General features: G+C 40.2%; 1 protein-coding gene and 1 long non-coding RNA gene across 2 annotated transcripts in view; one reads left to right on the top strand and one right to left on the bottom strand.

Annotated features, from left to right (window-relative positions):
- LOC145981598 (uncharacterized) overlaps positions 1 to 18,472 on the top strand; it is a 104,490-nt gene that overhangs the window by 53,790 nt on the left and 32,228 nt on the right. The gene's annotated exons all lie outside the window — the stretch shown is intronic.
- LOC145981597 (juvenile hormone esterase-like) overlaps positions 4,970 to 18,472 on the bottom strand; it is a 53,260-nt gene continuing 39,757 nt past the window's right edge. Inside the window, exons 7-10 of the mRNA XM_083114960.1 lie at positions 10,709 to 10,887; positions 9,085 to 9,235; positions 8,441 to 8,573; positions 4,970 to 6,167 (exon numbers count right to left, since the gene is read on the bottom strand). Of these exons, the coding sequence (XP_082971086.1) occupies positions 5,978 to 6,167; positions 8,441 to 8,573; positions 9,085 to 9,235; positions 10,709 to 10,887 (653 nt within the window). The 3' untranslated portion in view covers positions 4,970 to 5,977. The remainder of the gene's footprint in view (positions 6,168 to 8,440; positions 8,574 to 9,084; positions 9,236 to 10,708; positions 10,888 to 18,472) is intronic.

The raw sequence follows: 18,472 nt of genomic DNA, 5'->3' as shown, positions 1-18,472 counted from the left end.
AATTCCGAAATGATCCGGGGGTGTTCGAAGGAATTCGAAACTCAATGCGGAATCGCGTTCAGTATTGCATCCAGATGCACCTCCTTTAACAGGCACGAGTGTACAGTAATTGTAACGTAGAACATACGTACTATTAAAGTAGTGCTGTATTCCTTGTTAAAGTAAGTACAATGTTCAATAAAAGCAATGAGATCTCCTGATTTTTCATACTGTATTCTTGGTATTTTACCAACTAGGACGACGTTTACAAACACTGAAGTCAGTTACGGCTTGTACCCAAACATTCGCACACATTATTAGCATTTTAACAACTAGGACGACGTTTATAAACAATGAAGGCAGTGGCGGCTTGTAATCACACATTCGCGATTATCTCGAAAACGACTCGTTTTCAGACCCATGTTTACCGAGACTATTTTGCTTCTAGTTATTATCGTGTACTTTCATCTGTGTCAGTTTGCACTATTACTTTTGAGACACCCTGTATATAACGGAGGAGTATATTGGGATAATATAGTTGGTCGTTCGCTTTGTATCCGACCATGTTTGATCGGTACCCACCTTAAGAGATACCTCGCCGCCATCACCGATCATGTTCTATTGGACCCCCAGCATTGTGGACTATCGCCCGGCATCGCAGTTTCCATTGCAGAAAGCTCCGGTGCAGGACAGGCATGGGAATTCTGTCCCACTCCTCCCTGCAAGCGTTCCATAGATCATCCAGGCGGCGATGTTGAAGACGTCGTTTCAACAGCCCAAATGCGCAAGAATCCATTGGACAGGCATCTGGGCTTTGCACAGGAATGTCTTCAAACGGAATGACACGAATTCCTAATTCATCTGCCATTTCCTGATAAAAACGTAGTGATGTTTTGGCGGTGTGACTCGAAGCCTTGTCCATTTGGATCATCACCTGGTTCGCGTCCATTCCATACATTTGTGGGATGTCTCTCCGATAGATAGGTGCCAGAGTGGAGTCTTGAAAGTATCTGGCATTCACCTTCACGTTTTTGTCCACCTTGCGTATCATCAACTTACCCTCATATCCGAATCCCGTCACAACCATAAAGCCACGAGGAAAACTTTCTCTGCACTGACGACCAAAGTTGCTGCACCCCTTGCCGTCAATGTCACGGTATGGGATCGCCCGAATGTGACCACCAGCAGTGAGATGGACATATGATTCATCCATTGTGACAACTTTCTTCCATTTGGAACCCGCCAGGTACCTTTCATACAGGTTCACAATGCGTACGTATGAAAACTTCATGGAAAAGGGGCATTACGTAACCCTCCCAATACCGGTTGATTTTCTGCGCCATTTGATAACATTTACTACCAACACTCGCGCACCTACAAGGTCAGACACAACACTGCTCCCGCCAGCAGACCCATAGTTCCAGCATGATACGCCAGGTGGCAGCACCGAATCGACAATGGTCGGATATAAAGCGAACAACCTCTGTATACAAAAAATTCTGTGCGGGATAAAATAATAACACATTCGTGTGCAAGTTTCGAAATCTTTATTGAACTTTGATGAGACAAGCACTTGGAACTTGTTGTTTGGGAACGAGCCAATCAGCAGCAACATTTCACACCGTAGCGGCATGACAGGCCGCGCTAGACTGCGTTCCTTCGGTGAAATCCTCATGTCGCTTGTCGTTTCGGTGTGAATTCTCTCGGAAATGACTGAAGGTTTTATCAGCCTCTGTGCAAGGCGCCTGTAGGGTAGTGTTTGTGGCGGCTGGATAGAATTGCACTCATGTAAAAAGCAAGCGAGAGCGGGCAAAAGTCGCTGGTTGTCTTCCCTAACCATTCGCGCAAATACTGTCAGTTCATCAATTTCATCATATCATCACTCATCCCCATCTTTTCAAATTAGCCAAAAGTGGCACAAAAGCGAAGTAAAATAAAGCAAATCAATCAATCAAATCTTAAGCTTCCGAACACAAGGGGTTGTGCTCCGACGTGGCAACAGCGCGAACTTCTGCAACCCGCCTAATTTCATGGCCGTGCATTTAGTGCAGTGTTGTAGTGGACGCAGGGTTGAAAAGGTAAATTACTCGTTACGTTGTTTACGTAAATTACGCGTAATTTACTGGTAATTTACTTCACGTAGAAAACCAGTTTTATGCAGAATGACTTTTTTCTACTTACGAAATACATTAGGCAGGGTCCAGGTTGATATGGTATTTTTCCAAGTAGTCCCCATCGTGTTGTATACACTTGGCCCAACGTGTCTGCCAGTTTTGGAAGACGTGCTGGAACCAGTCTTTTGACGTCGTCTTCAGAATCGCTTCCGCCTTCTTCAGAACGGTCTTTGATGAGTCGAAATGCTTGCCTCGCAGCAGACGGAGGAACAAAAAAAAAAAAAAAAAAATGTCCCACGGAGCAAGATCCGGTGTGTATGGAGGGTGCGGGACACATTCAATGTTTGGTGGAGCCAGATATTGGGCAACAACTTTGTAAACGTGAGGGCTTGCATTATACTGCTGTAGGCGCCAACCCGATGGATGCAGCTCAGGACATTTCGACGGATGTGTTCAAGCGTTTGTGGTCGAAACACGGCCCTCCTTAAACTGTTTGAACCACCGAAATGCTGTTGATTGTGGCAAGACATCTTCGCCGTATGCCTGCTGCAACATTTTGTATGCTTCCGTGGCGGATTTATGCAGACGGGCGCAAAATTTCAAAGCCACGCACTGCTCCTCACGAACTGACTCCATTTTCCGTATGCGACTTCTGACCATTCGTGTTTTGTTTGCGCGGCGTTGTCAGACGCATGCGCATACGCGCTTGCAATTTTATCTGCCGATTCCACGAGACACGTTCTTCTCGCGCAAAGTTGTTTCAGCGCTGCATGTTCACTGTGTGATAAGAAAAAATCATTCTCACTCTTTTTTGACTAGGCCTCGTACATAACATTTTAAGCAGTGAACCCCCAGTAATTTACAGTATTCACTTCTAGAATGGATAATAAACAATATCTTTACCTTTTCGCAAAAAATCCTACGTAATAAGTAATGTGTTTGAGGGCGCAACACGACTAATGATTTTGCCGCGAAAGAAAAACCGCGAGCCAGCCACGCTGGTGCAGATTCCCAGTTGAACTCCAGCAGGAAAACTCGTGTCATGGTCAAAGAACAGGGCAGCAGGCAGAAGCTCGAGGTGGGAATAGGGCAAAATACATGGAAACGGATTGCTGTGCGGATACTGCCGAACCTTCGTCTCAAGCAAACGGGCATGCGCAGTTCGTGCTCTCGCAGAACGCACCGTCCCCGCGGCCAAGAAACTGCCTGCCTGCCTTCTCCCTTGCACTGTTGCCCTGTGGCCTTCAAGTTTGCAGCCGATACGAAACATATTCAATCTTAGGTTGCATCACTTTTGTGCCAAATATCTTACACTAACTGCAAGCTTGTGGCAGAGATGAATGAGTAGCAATGAATGAAAGCTGGAATTACAGAATATGAATTAAAATAGAGCCAAATGAATTGGTGCATGCATTCAGACGTTTTCCCATAAAGGTGCAGACATTTCACGTACGCGAAAGTAACAGAATGGTGCGATTAGAAGCTATTGTCTTAATTATTATAGGTTTTGAAGTGCTTGGATAGTCGTTAAAAATATAAAGTGATGCTTTTAGTAAATCGAAGGGTGGACTGTGCTGTAAGAAATGGCCGCTAGAAATGGATGTATTTACGTAAACAAACAACCTCGTGCGTTGAATGGAAATTAAATTTCTTACGTGTAATTGCACAACCCTGAGTGGAAGTTAACAATAGAACGTGCTTGCTTTATGAGTAACTTCATAACATTGATTCTGTGGGTTGTCTGATGAAATGTAACTTTCTAATAGTCTGTGTGTAGTATATTTTCTCAGAAATAAATGAGTTTAATGGGTTCATTAGTCAACCGACAGAAAACACGGTCCTAGAGTCAAATCTCCTGCAAATGGCGATAGCCAATAGCAGCACACTGTAGCGGTGCCATGTCGAAATTTCACACGGAAAAGATACAGCGTGGTTGAGCGAGACGCCTTGTCACTGAACTAGGCAACACCGCACGTCTGTGATTCGCTGGTGCTGTTCAGCCATTCAAGGCCATATGCAGGAGATTTGACGCGCACTCTAACTTGCAGTCTCTGTGTTACGTAAAATGAAACTATTTCATAGCGTTACGTGGTGCGTAAGCCCGAAGAAGCAAACTTTAACGTTGCGTATTCAAGTAAAATATTTTTGTGTGCGTGACCACAAACAGAAATGCATTTGCATGGGAATGTTACTAACCGTATATTAAACGTGTAACGGAAGCACGTGACAACTCAATTTGCCAATGGTACTTTTTCAGTTACTTTTTTCACCAAGACAATAAGCACACTGTGAAATTTTAAAAGCTCGCTTTAGACGAAAGCAATTTCCTTAGCATTTTTCTTAACATTTATGGCATGAAAAAAATGCTACCGTGTAAAGTGAAAAATCTCATGGCATTTCTCAAGGATAGAACCGGCTCTATTTCCGTAGCATTTTTCGTACCATAACCAATCAGAAGCGACCTCCAGGTCACGAGTGCAGTTGTAATGGCGGCCGCGCGAGAAGTAAACAATGTATCACTTCACATTTTTAAAAGCCGATAACTATTCAACCGAGAGGAATAACGTTTCGTGTAAACCGTTATTAGGTACAAAAAAATGGCGCTGCTTAAATACATACTTTACAACGTTTACTGTACACGTATGGAAGAATATTTTAGTTGTTTGAAATGTAAACACCGTGAACTCAGCATAGATGGTGTAACTCGACGTGCCTTTCATGCTGTATATGTTATACATTGTAATCACAAAAGCTTACAGAAATTTTACATGAAATGCTTCCGTGTAAAGTACAAGATTTTTGGAAGCATTTACATAGCATTTATGATAGCAAAAATGTAAATGGAAATGCTTTCGTCTAAAGCCCGCCTAACTATATGAATGACTAAAATTTATTTGCAAGTAAGTTATATTTGTCATTTTGGAGGTCATGGTAGTGAACGGGAACAGGTCTCTGTTCCCCCAGTTAACTTAATTTAACAAATTTAGAACTTTGTAAATTCGCTGTGTAGCCACAAATTAATCTTAGAAGTTTCTTCGGTGGAGGCTTTCAAAAAACACATTGTCTTGTAGTTTGCTTGTTACAATATTCTTGCCTCTAATATTTTACAAGTAACAATACAATACAATTCTTGAATCTTAGAAAGTATGCAAGTAGCTTAGTTTATAGATAGCGTCAAATCACTTTCTCGATTTTAGAAGTAAATATTATAAATTAGTTCTAAAATCGAGAAGGCAACGTGACATTACATCCAAAGTAAGCTACTTGTGCATATGCAGTACACGGAAAAGTTGAGCAAGGGAAAACTTCAGCCAGTGAAGAAACGGAGGCCGTGCTCGAAAGGTGCAAAACCGTACTTGAGGCGAGCATCCTCCGAGAATGGTCTTGCAGTGCGGTCTTGAACTCGTGGACTGGAATTTAAAGTCTTTCGAATTGCACTTCGACTGCAGCGCCAAATACGGTCAGTAGATAAAACTGAGGACACGTTGCTTTCCCCGCGTTTTAAACAATTGTTTGTCACCACAGAAATCACATAGAATTTTCAAATGTTCTTATACATATATTTCCACACATCAGAAGAACTTCAACCAACTTGCTGGCCTGTAACGCATATTTAACCTGTGTTACTGGTTTTCTACCTCCGTGATTTCAAACAAATGAACAACGAGTGCAGAAGTCGCGTGATCAAGCCTGCAACGATCCGTGCCCCGAGGTATGGTGTCGATCGCTCGCCTACTTGGCGCTTTCTAACTGCACTTGGTGACGTCACTTCCGTCAAGACCATACTTCAAGTGCGTACTTTGTACCTTTCGGACACGGCCGGAGCTTTCGACGGAATACGGTGCCAGTTGGGAGGGTGACTTAAAAGTCCCGTAAGGGGGAGTTCAGAGTTCTTCCTTGAGACAAGATTGGTCGGCGCCTGTGAGCGGTAGGCTCTCTAGGAACTTGAGCCTTTCCTCGAAGAGATCCTTCTTCATCCCCAAGTCCCAGCCGATATCGAAGTACTTGTGGTGGTCGCGGGTCATTGGTTCCCACAGGACAGGGATCAGGTCGCTCTTCTCCGGGGTTGGGTTCCTGCAAGAAACAAAGTCAAGTTCAGTTACTCTTGTTCCGTGAGAAGTCCGGAAAGTACCGGACCCTGTGGCCTAGTGGTTAGCACATCGCGCTGCGACGCCAAGGATCCTGGATTCGAATGCCGCACGGGCTTGGTTGTTTGTGAATGTCCGTCCATTTATCAATTCCATCACTCATCCCCATCTTCGCAAATTAGCCAAGAGACACAAAACGCGAAGTAAAATAAACTAAATCAATCAATCCAGAAAGTCTTTTGGGTGATTGCTCCCAACGAGTAGAGAAATAGTGTACGACAGTGGCGTACGCAAGGGGGGTTATGGGGTTTAAATCCCCCCTTGAGCATTAGAAATATTATGAAAAATGCTGTGGAATAAATTAAAAATGGCACATTTATCACAGTCAATGATATGCGACAATACTTCTACTAGTACTAGTACTAATAATGATAAACATAATAATAATTTGAATTATATGAAAAGAACAACATTCCAAACACGCGTCTTTCAGAGTCAATGCCTTCAAAATAAACTCGAATTATTGAAAATAAAATATGAGGGCAATTATGATTTTAAAGAGAAAAAATGTTGTTTTGTATCTCAGCTGCAACAGTGTTCAATAAATATGTAATTTTTTTGTGTGAACAATGAGAATTAAGTAAAGAAAGTTATTGGTTCATTGTAAGCGGTCCATATATAGACAAGGACTAGGCGGACAAGAATACAGTCACCAGCCCGCCTTCCCATTGTTTACCGCGGCACTTCTGAGTTTCTGAATGTCTCTCTTTAAAATGTCTCACCTCGATGACTAGACTATTATTTCGTAACAAGGAAACAAAAAAATGCTCGCAGAATTTGTTAAAAATCGAATGACTAGAAAGTAATTTCGTTCTATTGCTTTCATAAATATTATATTTATGTCGATCTCTACTTCTTAATAGTAGTAGTGGTATTATTATTATTAGCAGTAAATCAATTAATTAATTAATTATGAGTATTATTAATGTATTAAAGTATGATAAAACAATGGTAATGTGAATTTGGAGAATGTATTAGAAATAATCCCACCCCCTTGATAAAATCCTACGTACGCCACTGGTGTGCGATCTAGTTGACAAAAAGTGTTGGTCAATCTGTTTACAAGCAAGCAGCTTTCGTACCGGTTTCAGTTGCAAATATGAAACCTAATATTTTCTAATTTCCGCGGAAGCACTTTGCACAGTGCTTCTGGCCCCACTGTAGATGCAGTCCACATTAACCTATGCCAATATAAAGCAATCCAGGGCGGACCTCAGCTACAGGGAGGGTCGCAGGTGGCGGATAGCGAATGGCCATCACATATGATGTTAGCTGCGAATAAGGCATAGCCAAATAAGCAGTCCCGGACCGAGGCGGCAGTGCTACCAGGGTGTGGAGAGAGTGATCTGTGGCAGGATCACACCCATTAAAACCCAGAAATGCCCAAAGACAGCATTGTGACATGGCGAAGAAGTGCAGTCATTAAATAAGCACAGCCCCTGCTGCCATCCCCAAAGGCTAAGGGAAGGATACCCTGACGGAAAACCAAGAGGCAGGAAGAAATCCTGGTCTTCCAGGTTGGGGGTTGGGCGTAGGGTTAACTCCCCTACCCCGTCAAAAGAACTTGTTACGGATATCACAATATTTCCTCGGAGGAGATCGGATAATTTGTTGACGACTCGGCAAAAGAAAAGGCTAATGAGAAGGAAAACCGATATAATGCTCGCAACCTGGAATCAAACAGGGTAGAATACGATGGGTTGGGCATGTTCAGAGGATGGAAGAAGCACGGGTTGTCAAGAAAATATTCAATGGAAAACCGGAAGGGAGAAGGAGAAGAGGTAGGACCAGGAAAAGATGGATAGAGGACGTGGAAGAGGACCTAAGAAGATTAGGAGTTAAAGGATGGAGAAGAAAAGCAGAGGATCGAGATGAATGAAGAGAGGTAGTCAGGAAGGCCAAGGACCTACATGGACTGTAGCGCCGACCAGTAAGTAAGTAAGTATAAAGCAAACTTCGAACAAACAAGCATTCTTTAAAAAACCACAGAATATAGGTCGAACGAAAACAGGTAAGGAAAATGTGCACACTGTTATCTTTGCTGTTGAATGTACACGAAGTCATCAGCTGCCATCGGTAGCCACTCCACTGGCAGCAGAAAAGTCTGTTCCGATGTGGGGTTCCTGCAATGAGACTGAAATTACTAACTTAAAGGGAAACAGCTAATCTTTATGCCAAATGAAGAGAGAGAAAACTTACCCAGTTTTCGCGAAGTTTGTCCACAGGGTGGTCACAATGTCCATCATCCGGAGGTCCTCCTCAGTCGGGGGAACATTGGGGTAGATGAAATTGTTCTTGAAGAGGTAGAGCAGGTCGTCTGCGTGGCACACGCCTGCAACGGGAAACAAGTTAGAACATGACCAGTTCATGGGTGCTAAATAAGGAAAGAGAGGACAGGAGTAATCATGGCGATTTTGCATTTTTCTTCAAGTTTCGGCAACATTTATCGCACTGCCTTGTACAATTGTTATTTGTGGCCTTTTCCCGTCTTAGATTGCTTTTTTTTTTTACATTTTCCCCTTTCGCTCTACTGTCGTGCTAATAGGGTATTTAACATTGCATTACATTATAGAAGATATATTATACTAGAATTAGGCTAAGTAGCTAGACCTCATCATTTCTATTCTATTACATGTATTTGCATTTCTTCAGGCCTTGTCAGTAATTTATTATAATAATATATTACTATTACTAATTATCAATTGTGGTAATAATTCAGACATAGATTCTAACACAATGTATCAGCATTTAGCATAATTTCACAGATTAAAGATATTTTTTTCTCATCGGGAGATTGGCAACGCTGGTAGCAATTTGGTTTGAAAAGATCTTTGAGATCTTACCGAATTCCCTGGTTCTGTCCCCGAAGAGGGCGCTGAAGCTCTTAGACCCTCTGTAGGAGAGAAGATAGAAGAAGACTGGCGCCCGACCGTCCTCCGCGTGGAGCTTCGCCGCTTGCCTGGCTCCCAGGAGGAACCAGTTGTCCGTGTACATCTGCAAAGGAGAGGAAAGGGTTGAGAGAAATATGAGATGTGCTTGCTCCTAATTTGTATCCCTGTCCAGATATTATTAGAATAATTAAATCAAGAAGACTTAGATGAACAGGGCATGTGGCACGAATGGGAGAGGAAAGAAGAGTTTAGAGGATTTTTGTTTGGAAACCTGATGGTAAAAGTCCAGTAGGAGGGCCAAGACGAGGATGGAGGGATAACGTTGAGATGGACCTAAAGGAAATCGGTAAGGATGGAAAATATTGGGTTGATCTTGCCGAGGAGAGAGAGAGAAGACTTGCGTTGCCGCAGCCATCGGGTTTAAGTAGGCCACAGACTTAGTTAGTAGCTTGCTTCTTTATTAGACAATGAGACCTAGACTAATTTGACCAAACTATGAACCTCCTTGGTGAGTCATTTTGAATCATTGACTCGCAGTCTGGCTTTCCAAGCTTCTGGGTTCGAATCCTGGTGTCTTTGGGCGTTTTATTAACTACTTCTGGCTTGGGCAACCCACCGTATTTGTGAAAGATACTCTGCTGAAGCCCACGTTTAATTTGTCTTGGAATACAGTGTTTTTTAATAGACATTTTTTATTAAGGACGTGCACACCTCTGCTGTAGCAGTTAACCCTTAGCCCTTGGGGGCCAGTCTTATTAAAAATAAGATCATCATATACGTACATGAGGATAAGGTATGACTACCCCGTTAAAGAAATCCTACACTCAGAGAACTAAATGCATCACATCGATTGATGCACCAGAATGCATCGATTGATGCACTAAAGTGTGTTTTGTAGCTTCTTCAAAGAATCAGATTCACATTGATGCATTTGGGTACATTTCTGTATCTCGTGAAAGAAACACCAAAGTGCATCATTCGATTCAAGTGAAGATTTCTTTCAGTCGAGATTTGATGCACCTTGATGCGTTTTGATGCACCAGAATGCATATTTTCTTATGGTGCACTTAAACGTTTCGTGTGAGCTACATAAAGTCATGAGCTCAGACCAAACATTTAAGTGCATCATCCAAAAAGATGCAGGAAGGTGCATCATCCAAAAAGATGCAGGAAGGTGCATCATCCAAAAAGATGCAGGTAGGTGCATCATCCAAAAAGATGCAGGAAGGTGCATCAATTGACGCATTATAGTGCATCTCAATTGAAAGAAATCCTCACTTGAATCAAATGATGCACTTTGGTGTTTCTTTCACGACATACAAAAATGCACCCAAATACATCAAATGTGAATTTGATTCTTTGAAGAAGCTACAAAACACACTTTAGTGCATCAATCGATATGATGCATTTAGTTTTCTGTGTGTACGTTGCAATCATTTCACTTCTGTGCTCGGCATTGTTCCTGAACGTTTCCAGGAAGTGCATCTTATCATTAACATTATATGTTTAGTTTAGCACTCATCGTTTACCCACCAGTGAATTGCTGCATTGAAAGTGAGCGAATTGATCCACTTACGTCGATGGCTTCCTGTATGGTGTCGTTTCCGATGTCCTTGTCGCCGAAATAGAAGCTACGCAACTTCCTGCTCACGTCGTCCACCTTCGGGGAGGTTTCTCTGTAGAAAAGGGAAATCGGGGCGACACGGTTGAAGTCCTCGTTCAGCTCCTCCACGAGACGAGGCTCCTCGTATAATCCTGGAATTACAATTTAGACATTAGAATAGCCACCACAATGCCCATTGCATACATACCTATATAAATTAGGGCTGAAACGATACCACTTTCAACCGTTACCGATATTTGAAAATTACAATAATTAAAATTGGTTCAAAATATTCTTCTCCAATCATGGACATGAATTTACCAAGAAATTTGCTTTAGAATATTCAAGAATTACATCAGATGTTATAAAAACACCAATTTTCTTGCAAAATAAGAAGGAAGTTTGAATTTTGCGTAATTCTCAGGATATTTACACACCCAGAAAGTGCGGTGCGGTATTTTTGTGGACCCCGTGAAAGACCAATATGGCTGAAAAGTCTCGGCTGATATCGGTATATGAATTCCAACCGATAATTTCCGATAACGGCACTGGTATCAGCTAAGCCCTAATCACTGATCTGACGCAAGAAATTTCTTATTTTTCTGATGGATTGTTCTTTGCTACATATTTTAAACAGCCTGTTGATTATTATATAACTTTTAACAAACTCCTTGTTTCCATCGCAAGCCCGAATGGAGAACACTTGCTAGTGCAGCAGATGGTCTCGAAAGGCAGAAAACAGCGACGATGGGACTCGATGTGCTGACTACCTTGGCAGGCCCTGCACCTTAGAGGGATGTACTTTATTCTTGACTTTTAGGTGAGGTTATCAACCAGAGCGAGTACAGTCAGGAGTATATTTACTTAGCGCCATACAATTAAGTTCAGTTTATGTAATACAATTTTAAAACTGAATTTGGGATCCTTAATTCACCTGGGTACCAATAGTCAAGAAAATGTACAAGGCAGTGTTACGTTATAAAAATATAATACAAATAGAGAATAGATATGTGGCAATACAGGGTGTATCATAATAGAGTAAACAACTTTTAGAATTTATTTCGACTAAACTATAAGGAACACAACAATGATATTTGTTGTTATGTATCAATCAGTAACACAAAGTTTATATGAGTGTCTACAAACGGCTACAAATGTTCAATGTGTGTTGCACCAGTTATACAACACACATCCCTTCGAAATTCGAGTTCTTTCCATACCTTTCCCAAAAACTCTTCGTCCACCAAAGCAATGGCGTCTCTTATTCTCTTCTTTAGCTGTTCCACATTCTGCGGCATAGGTGGCGCATAGACGTTGTCTTTCACAAAGCCCCAAATGCAGAAGCCTAGGGGTGTTAAGGTCTGGAGACCTGTAAAAGTAGCCATTTTCTCTTAACACTACTCAAGCGTCACAATGAGCGTGTTTACAGTCTTGCGCATGAAAACAAAACCTCAAGATTTTCTCATTGTTACACAAGAAACCTCATTGTTGTGTTTCCGATAACATTTTAACAGTAAACCTAGTAGTATAATTGATGCTATAACCAGGACGAGAAATGATGAACCCCCCTCAGGCAGATTTGCCTACACTTAAAACTAGCTCAACATGCCTATATGAGCTTTTTGCTCAAGTGTGGTACCCTGTCTAATCCAAGATTTTTGTAAAAATGCCCTCGAGAATTTCCTGTGAAATGATGAGCCCCCTCAGATTGATTTGCCTACACTTACAAAAGCCACATCTGTGAGATTGTTGTCCATAATCCTGTCAAAAATATGCCCCTCTTGATATTTTTTTTGGCTACACCTAAAACTAAGCCACCCTCACCCACACCCACCCACATACACACCCACACACACCCCTCACACACACACACACACACACACACACACACACACACACCCACACACACACACACACACACACACACACACACACACACACACACATATTTACTTCCGGTTTAAGTTTAATTATACACCAGGCTCAACTTGTGCAATATGCAGAGGCCCTCTAGAATTGCTCTGTGACTCTCTCATTTCTTGCATCATAAATATATGATTTTTCCCCTATAAGAATAACACTACATATAGTGTCATCAGGGAGTGTATCGTGGAATTCACAGATAATTTTAATGTTTGTCCTGTCATTAACCACAACTTGTTTTCTTTTTGAAGTGTTGATAACAAACATGGGTCTCTGTGCTTTGAATTCATCTGGTGTGTAATACATGTCAGTATTGCCAGTAGTGACCCTTTTGTATGCTGTAAATGCTTCATATAATTTACGAAAATCATCCTTGGACATGTCTAATTATAATTTTCTCTAGGAAATACCTCATTTCTGCCATTTTTAAGATAAATGTTCTTGATGTTGCAGCTATCAAATCTACTTGAATTTTTTTCCTGATTATTGTGTCTTCCAGTCTGAAACAGTACCACCACAAAATCCGGCATGTCATATTGTATACTGGAGAATGAATTTGTAGCATCAAACTCATAATAGGTACTAGTGGCAGGTTTCTGTACACATTGATATGTATAAAATTGTAAAGGAATCTGTGGATTTTTTATTATATCTGCTTTGTATTTAAGAGCATAACTGGCTTCATATTCAACAACCGGGATTCTTAGCTCCATAGTCTGAATAATGCATTTGCCCTCATCAGGTAGGGTATTAGGCAAAGCTTCCCCGGTAGAGTTTATTGTACTGTACCTCATCAAAGCATTATTATCATTGGCAGCTCTTCTAAATGTGATTCTTAAACCACCCTTCCACATAATATCTTTGTAATCTGAGAAGAATCCTGACAACAGGCGCATGGGGAACAGCACTGTGTGGCTTTTAGATATAATTTTATCACCAGCCTCAAATCCACCTATTTTGTAGTAAGAAGCCTCGGTTTTGGATAATTTTAGTGTGGCCAAAGCTGTGGAGGTAATGCCGGGGTAATCCACTCTATTTATAACAACACCATGTTTTCTGATCTCAATTTCAGAGAACAGATGTGGCACAAAATTGTCTACCAATCTTATATTTGAATTTGCCGGATAATCTGTACCATCGAGCTTTACAACATCAAATTTGATGTATAGATCTGCTCTGTGGGGGTGTATAAAGCCATCCCCTACATCAAGATCAACCTCAATCTCTGTGTTGGGTTGATTTAAATTTGCAAATGTCCTCCTGTTTGGGGGGAATGATTGTAGCTCATAACTCTCAATATTTTCCATTTTATTTGTATGTATTTTTATTTAAATAATAATCTCTATGATTGCAGTTGTTGTGGCTCCAGCAAAATCAACTAATTCTTCTTTTTCATTAGTGACCATCAACTCAATGTAATCTATTCTATTATGGCACACAGGAAAATATAATGTTGGGGATGGAGTGTAGATGATGGGCTCCATAAATTCAGAGTTAGGTTTGAATGTTGCAATAATGCCAGTTTGTTTGTGAGTGCCTATGCCATTTGATTTGGTGATCATACCCTCGGCCACATTACAGTGAATATTCAGAGTCTCTATGGCTAAGAATTTAGGTATATTAATAGCAGTGTGTTTGATGGCTGGTTCAAGTTTTGTGTTGTTCTCAAAGCCTAACAGCTCTCCTATAGTACCCAGATCCACTGTTTCTGTAGCAGATACAATCTCTACTCTGTGAGTGACAGAATTTTGAGTTAATACTATACCTCTGGGTAATTGAGCATTTAGAGTGGACAGATTATATTGCCCTGGAGTGATGACAATTTTTTGATCCCCTACTGCAATTTTGTTGTTGTGGTGTGTAATATTAGGGATCAAGTACATGCCATAAAATGCTCTGAGAGCTATTGTTTTGGGATACACTATATCATCATGTAATTTGAGTTTCAATATTGAATTTTGGCTGGTGAGATGGAATACCCCCATGATGTTTTAAATACCAAGGGCCTTTTGAAAATTTTCAATTGATGGTTTATTTATTTGAGACATATATCTAAGAACAGATAAACACAAATGTCCACAATTAACATCTTTGAAGTTTTGAACACGGGCATTATTGTAATAAAGATTAGCTGATTTTAGATATTTTACTAAATTTTCAGGTGGAACACCTCCAAATGAATCAAACACAAATGCCTCATCTTTTAAATATTTAAGATAACAAATCCAGTGAGTGCCCCGATTTTTGTACTTATCCAAATTAACAATGCCACACTCTTTGTTGAGTGGTTGTTCTGGTAAAGAATCAGACATGTACACACCTCTAAAATTTTTGATGCCCAGTGGCTTGATTAAAGCTTCAATATCTTGATTTGTAAGCGGCTCTTGTTTTTTTTTTAAACTTATTCATGGCTCTCTTAACACCTTTGCCTTGTTTCTCCATGGCCAGGTTATGGCGCTTCAATTCATCTAATTCTGCCCTATTTTTCTTGGCATCTATTACTGTTTTTGCTATGGCAGCTGATCCCCCAGCCAAGCTCCCAACAGCCCCAAGTGCTGCTAAGATGGCCGGGATAGTAAATATAAATCCACCCACATGTGATTTTTTTCTAGATTGCTGTAATTTTTTTAATTGGGGGGTACTAAGCAACAATTTCATACCATGGCCCTTGGCAATACAAGAGCTTTTTTTCTTGCGCTGCTTTTTGGTTAAAAGACTATCAATAGTTTTAAGAGATTTAAGACCTGCATAAGGTATTTGATACATAACACCCTTGGCCTTCATTGTAGGTTTATTATATACATATTCACAGCCCCCACTCCAGTTTTTGTTTGGTGTTCATAGCTATGGTGGTTCCCAATGCTGCTATTCTTTCACTTAAAGAAGCATCTTTGCTTACAAATCTACCAAATGCAGCCTCTTCTAATTTCTTGTCTGCAACATGTCTCTTGTCAAGATCAGTATGTGTGTTGTATGCTATGTCATGGTCTCTGCAAGCAGCATCTAGGGGATTAACACCAGGATCACCTCTGTTTAATCTATGGTCCAATTTTGTACCGGAACCACAATACTGATAGCCTGGAATATGTAGTTCAAATGGCAGCTTGTTTATATCATTAACCAACCCCCGACCCTCAGAAATATTCCAAAATTTAGGTGGTAGAGTATTAATAATTTTTATAAGATATCCAATCCCCTTAGTGTCATTCACTATAAAATTAGACAATTTTGTGCTTATCATGTCCATAATTCCAACCTTTTCATTGTAAAAATTGTGGTTGCCAGCATTTTCCTCCCCCGCTATCACCAGCAACCTATCTACAAGTTTCCTGACATCATCAACCCAGACAAATTCTTTAGGCAGGGTGTTGTATTGTTTGATTCCACTACCTGTCTTGATTTGTGACCATATGGGCTTGATTAAATTGTTGTATATTGCTCCACTGCTAGACTTGACTCTTTTTTGTGTGGGATCATTGTTCTGGTATAGAGCATCTGATTTTATTAATATTTCTTTGTAATGCTCATAATCTTGATCTGTATAGCTGCCAGGCCTTTTCCTAGTCATCAGTTCCTACAATCCAGGTGTGCCAGGATATTTAACAAAACCACCTTTTTCTCCAAGATGAGATTCTGAATATACAATCAGATCATCTCCCATAAATGTTACTCTGAAATTGCCAATTCTATGTATGATGCTACCATCACGCTCTGTGTCAGCATATAAGCCAAAGACCTCATCTTTGTTGTCTTTAGGTGTGCTTAAATATTTTTGAGCAAGAAGACCCAATTCAATAGGATCCTGAGTAGCTTCAATTCTTCGAGGAGCAACAGGACTAGGTGTATGAATACTAGAAAGTGGGGTGATTGGATAATCTAATATGTTCCTAGCAGCTACAGGTACAAGCTCTGTGATCAAATTTTGATTTTGCTCTGTAACAGTTTTGATATTTTTACCTAATTCACTAATAGCATCAATAATAGGCTGTTCTGTTTGTTTGTGTTGTTCATAAATTCCTCGGTTCTCTGATTTCCATCCCTTAAATCTTTTTACAAGATAATCTCTTAATTTAAGATCATCAATGATTGGCCTTTTCATGGTTATTTATATATGTTTCAATGTCTAGAAAATTGTTGATTTTATTTCTGTATTTGCCACTATTGGGTTTCCTTGTCATATCAATTGTGACAAACCCATAACTGTCCTGATTCCAGCACCTACTGCAAAATTTGGAAAAATCATTGTAGCTCAAGTCCCCACCTACATATTCATCATGTATGTGTTTGAGGTTGGTATGATCTTGATGAAACACACATATAAAATTGCTGTTGTCTCGGATCAGTTGCTTCGGTATTTTAGAAAAAGTCTGTGCCAAGTAGAAGCAATCAATGTTTTTGTGTCGGCCCTGTGTAAAGAAATTTCTAACCTTGTTTTGATAATCCAATATAATGTCATCAAACACAACAACAGAATTATCGAGACATTCATGGAGTGGCTTAACATCTGATTCAAAAGTGGCAATATCCAATCCATCATATAGCTTCATCAACTGCTGATATTTTAATTGTTCCAAGCTCTTAGAGAAAACATACAAGTACCTATTTTTCCAGTCTAACCAGTTGGGTGCCAATAAAAAATTATCAATCATTAGTGTAGTTTTACCACATGCAGATGGCCCAACAATAAGACATCTAATATTTTCAGGCAGCAACTTGCCATTTCTCTTAATCTGCTGTTCAGGTTCTGGCAGCCTTTTTATAACATCCCAGGTGCTCATATTATCACTTTGTCTGCATCGATCCAGCTGTGTTCTGGAAGTCCTAGCCATTTGACAAATAACTTGTTGCCTTTTCTGCGGATGATTTTTTCTATGAGATATGTGTCAGGCTGTTTAGTTTTGTTGAGTTCTTCTTCATAGAACCGGCCTTTGAGAATTTCTCCTCGGTGGTCTTTTATTATATATGTGTTAAGGGTCCCAGGTTTAACTTGAACCACTGTAAATAATTCAGTGCTCCAGTTTCTTGTAAAGCCTCTTTTGAATAAGTGCTTATATTTGCTGATTCTTACTTGATCACCCACCTTGTATTTGGCTTTTCTTGTTGTTGGCTGGTATCTAGGATAATAAACAGTTCTGATCAATTTTTGCTCATCAGATGAAGTTATCTCAGAGGGTTTCATGTTGATTGTGGAATGGACAGAGTTGTTATATTTATGTAGAAGTTCTGGAAGAATATTAAGTCATTTATAATTACCTTGAAGTGTAAATTGTTTATACATAAGATTTTTTAGGGTTTTGTTGAATCTCTCTACAATTGAGGCCTTGAGATCACTGTAACTCGAATAATGTTGTATTGACTGGCTTTTAATAAATTGTTGGAACACAGAATTATAAAATTCTTTGCCATTATCTGTTTGCAAATAGCGCCGTGATCTTCCACTCTGATTGATGATTGTCCTGAAGGCTTCTGTAACACATTTTCCAGTCTTGGATTTGAGTGGCACAGCCCAGGCAAATTTTGAAAATGTATCTATCACAGTGAGTAGATACTTGTAGCCCTTGTTGATTTTGTCTAAGTTTTTCAGCTGTCCACTTGCCATCTCAATCAAGTCGCACTGCCATAAATCATCTATGCCTTTTGTGACTACTGGCAGTCTCTTATAATTATGTCTGGCTTGTCTGTGTAATTCATCAACAATAATTTGTCTAGACATAATATGTAAACAAGAATATTGCAACTATGGGGTGTTCAGCAGCTGATACTACAGGATTTTCTAAATTTAATTTGTCTCCTATTTGTATATGAAATTCCAGA

This window comes from Lepisma saccharinum, chromosome 29 (assembly GCF_977018435.1).
Source record: "Lepisma saccharinum chromosome 29, izLepSacc3.1, whole genome shotgun sequence".
In the NCBI taxonomy this organism is placed as follows: Eukaryota; Metazoa; Arthropoda; class Insecta; order Zygentoma; family Lepismatidae; genus Lepisma; species Lepisma saccharinum.
Note: the sequence above shows the minus strand (reverse complement) of the source record. Positions and strands in the feature narration are given on the sequence as shown.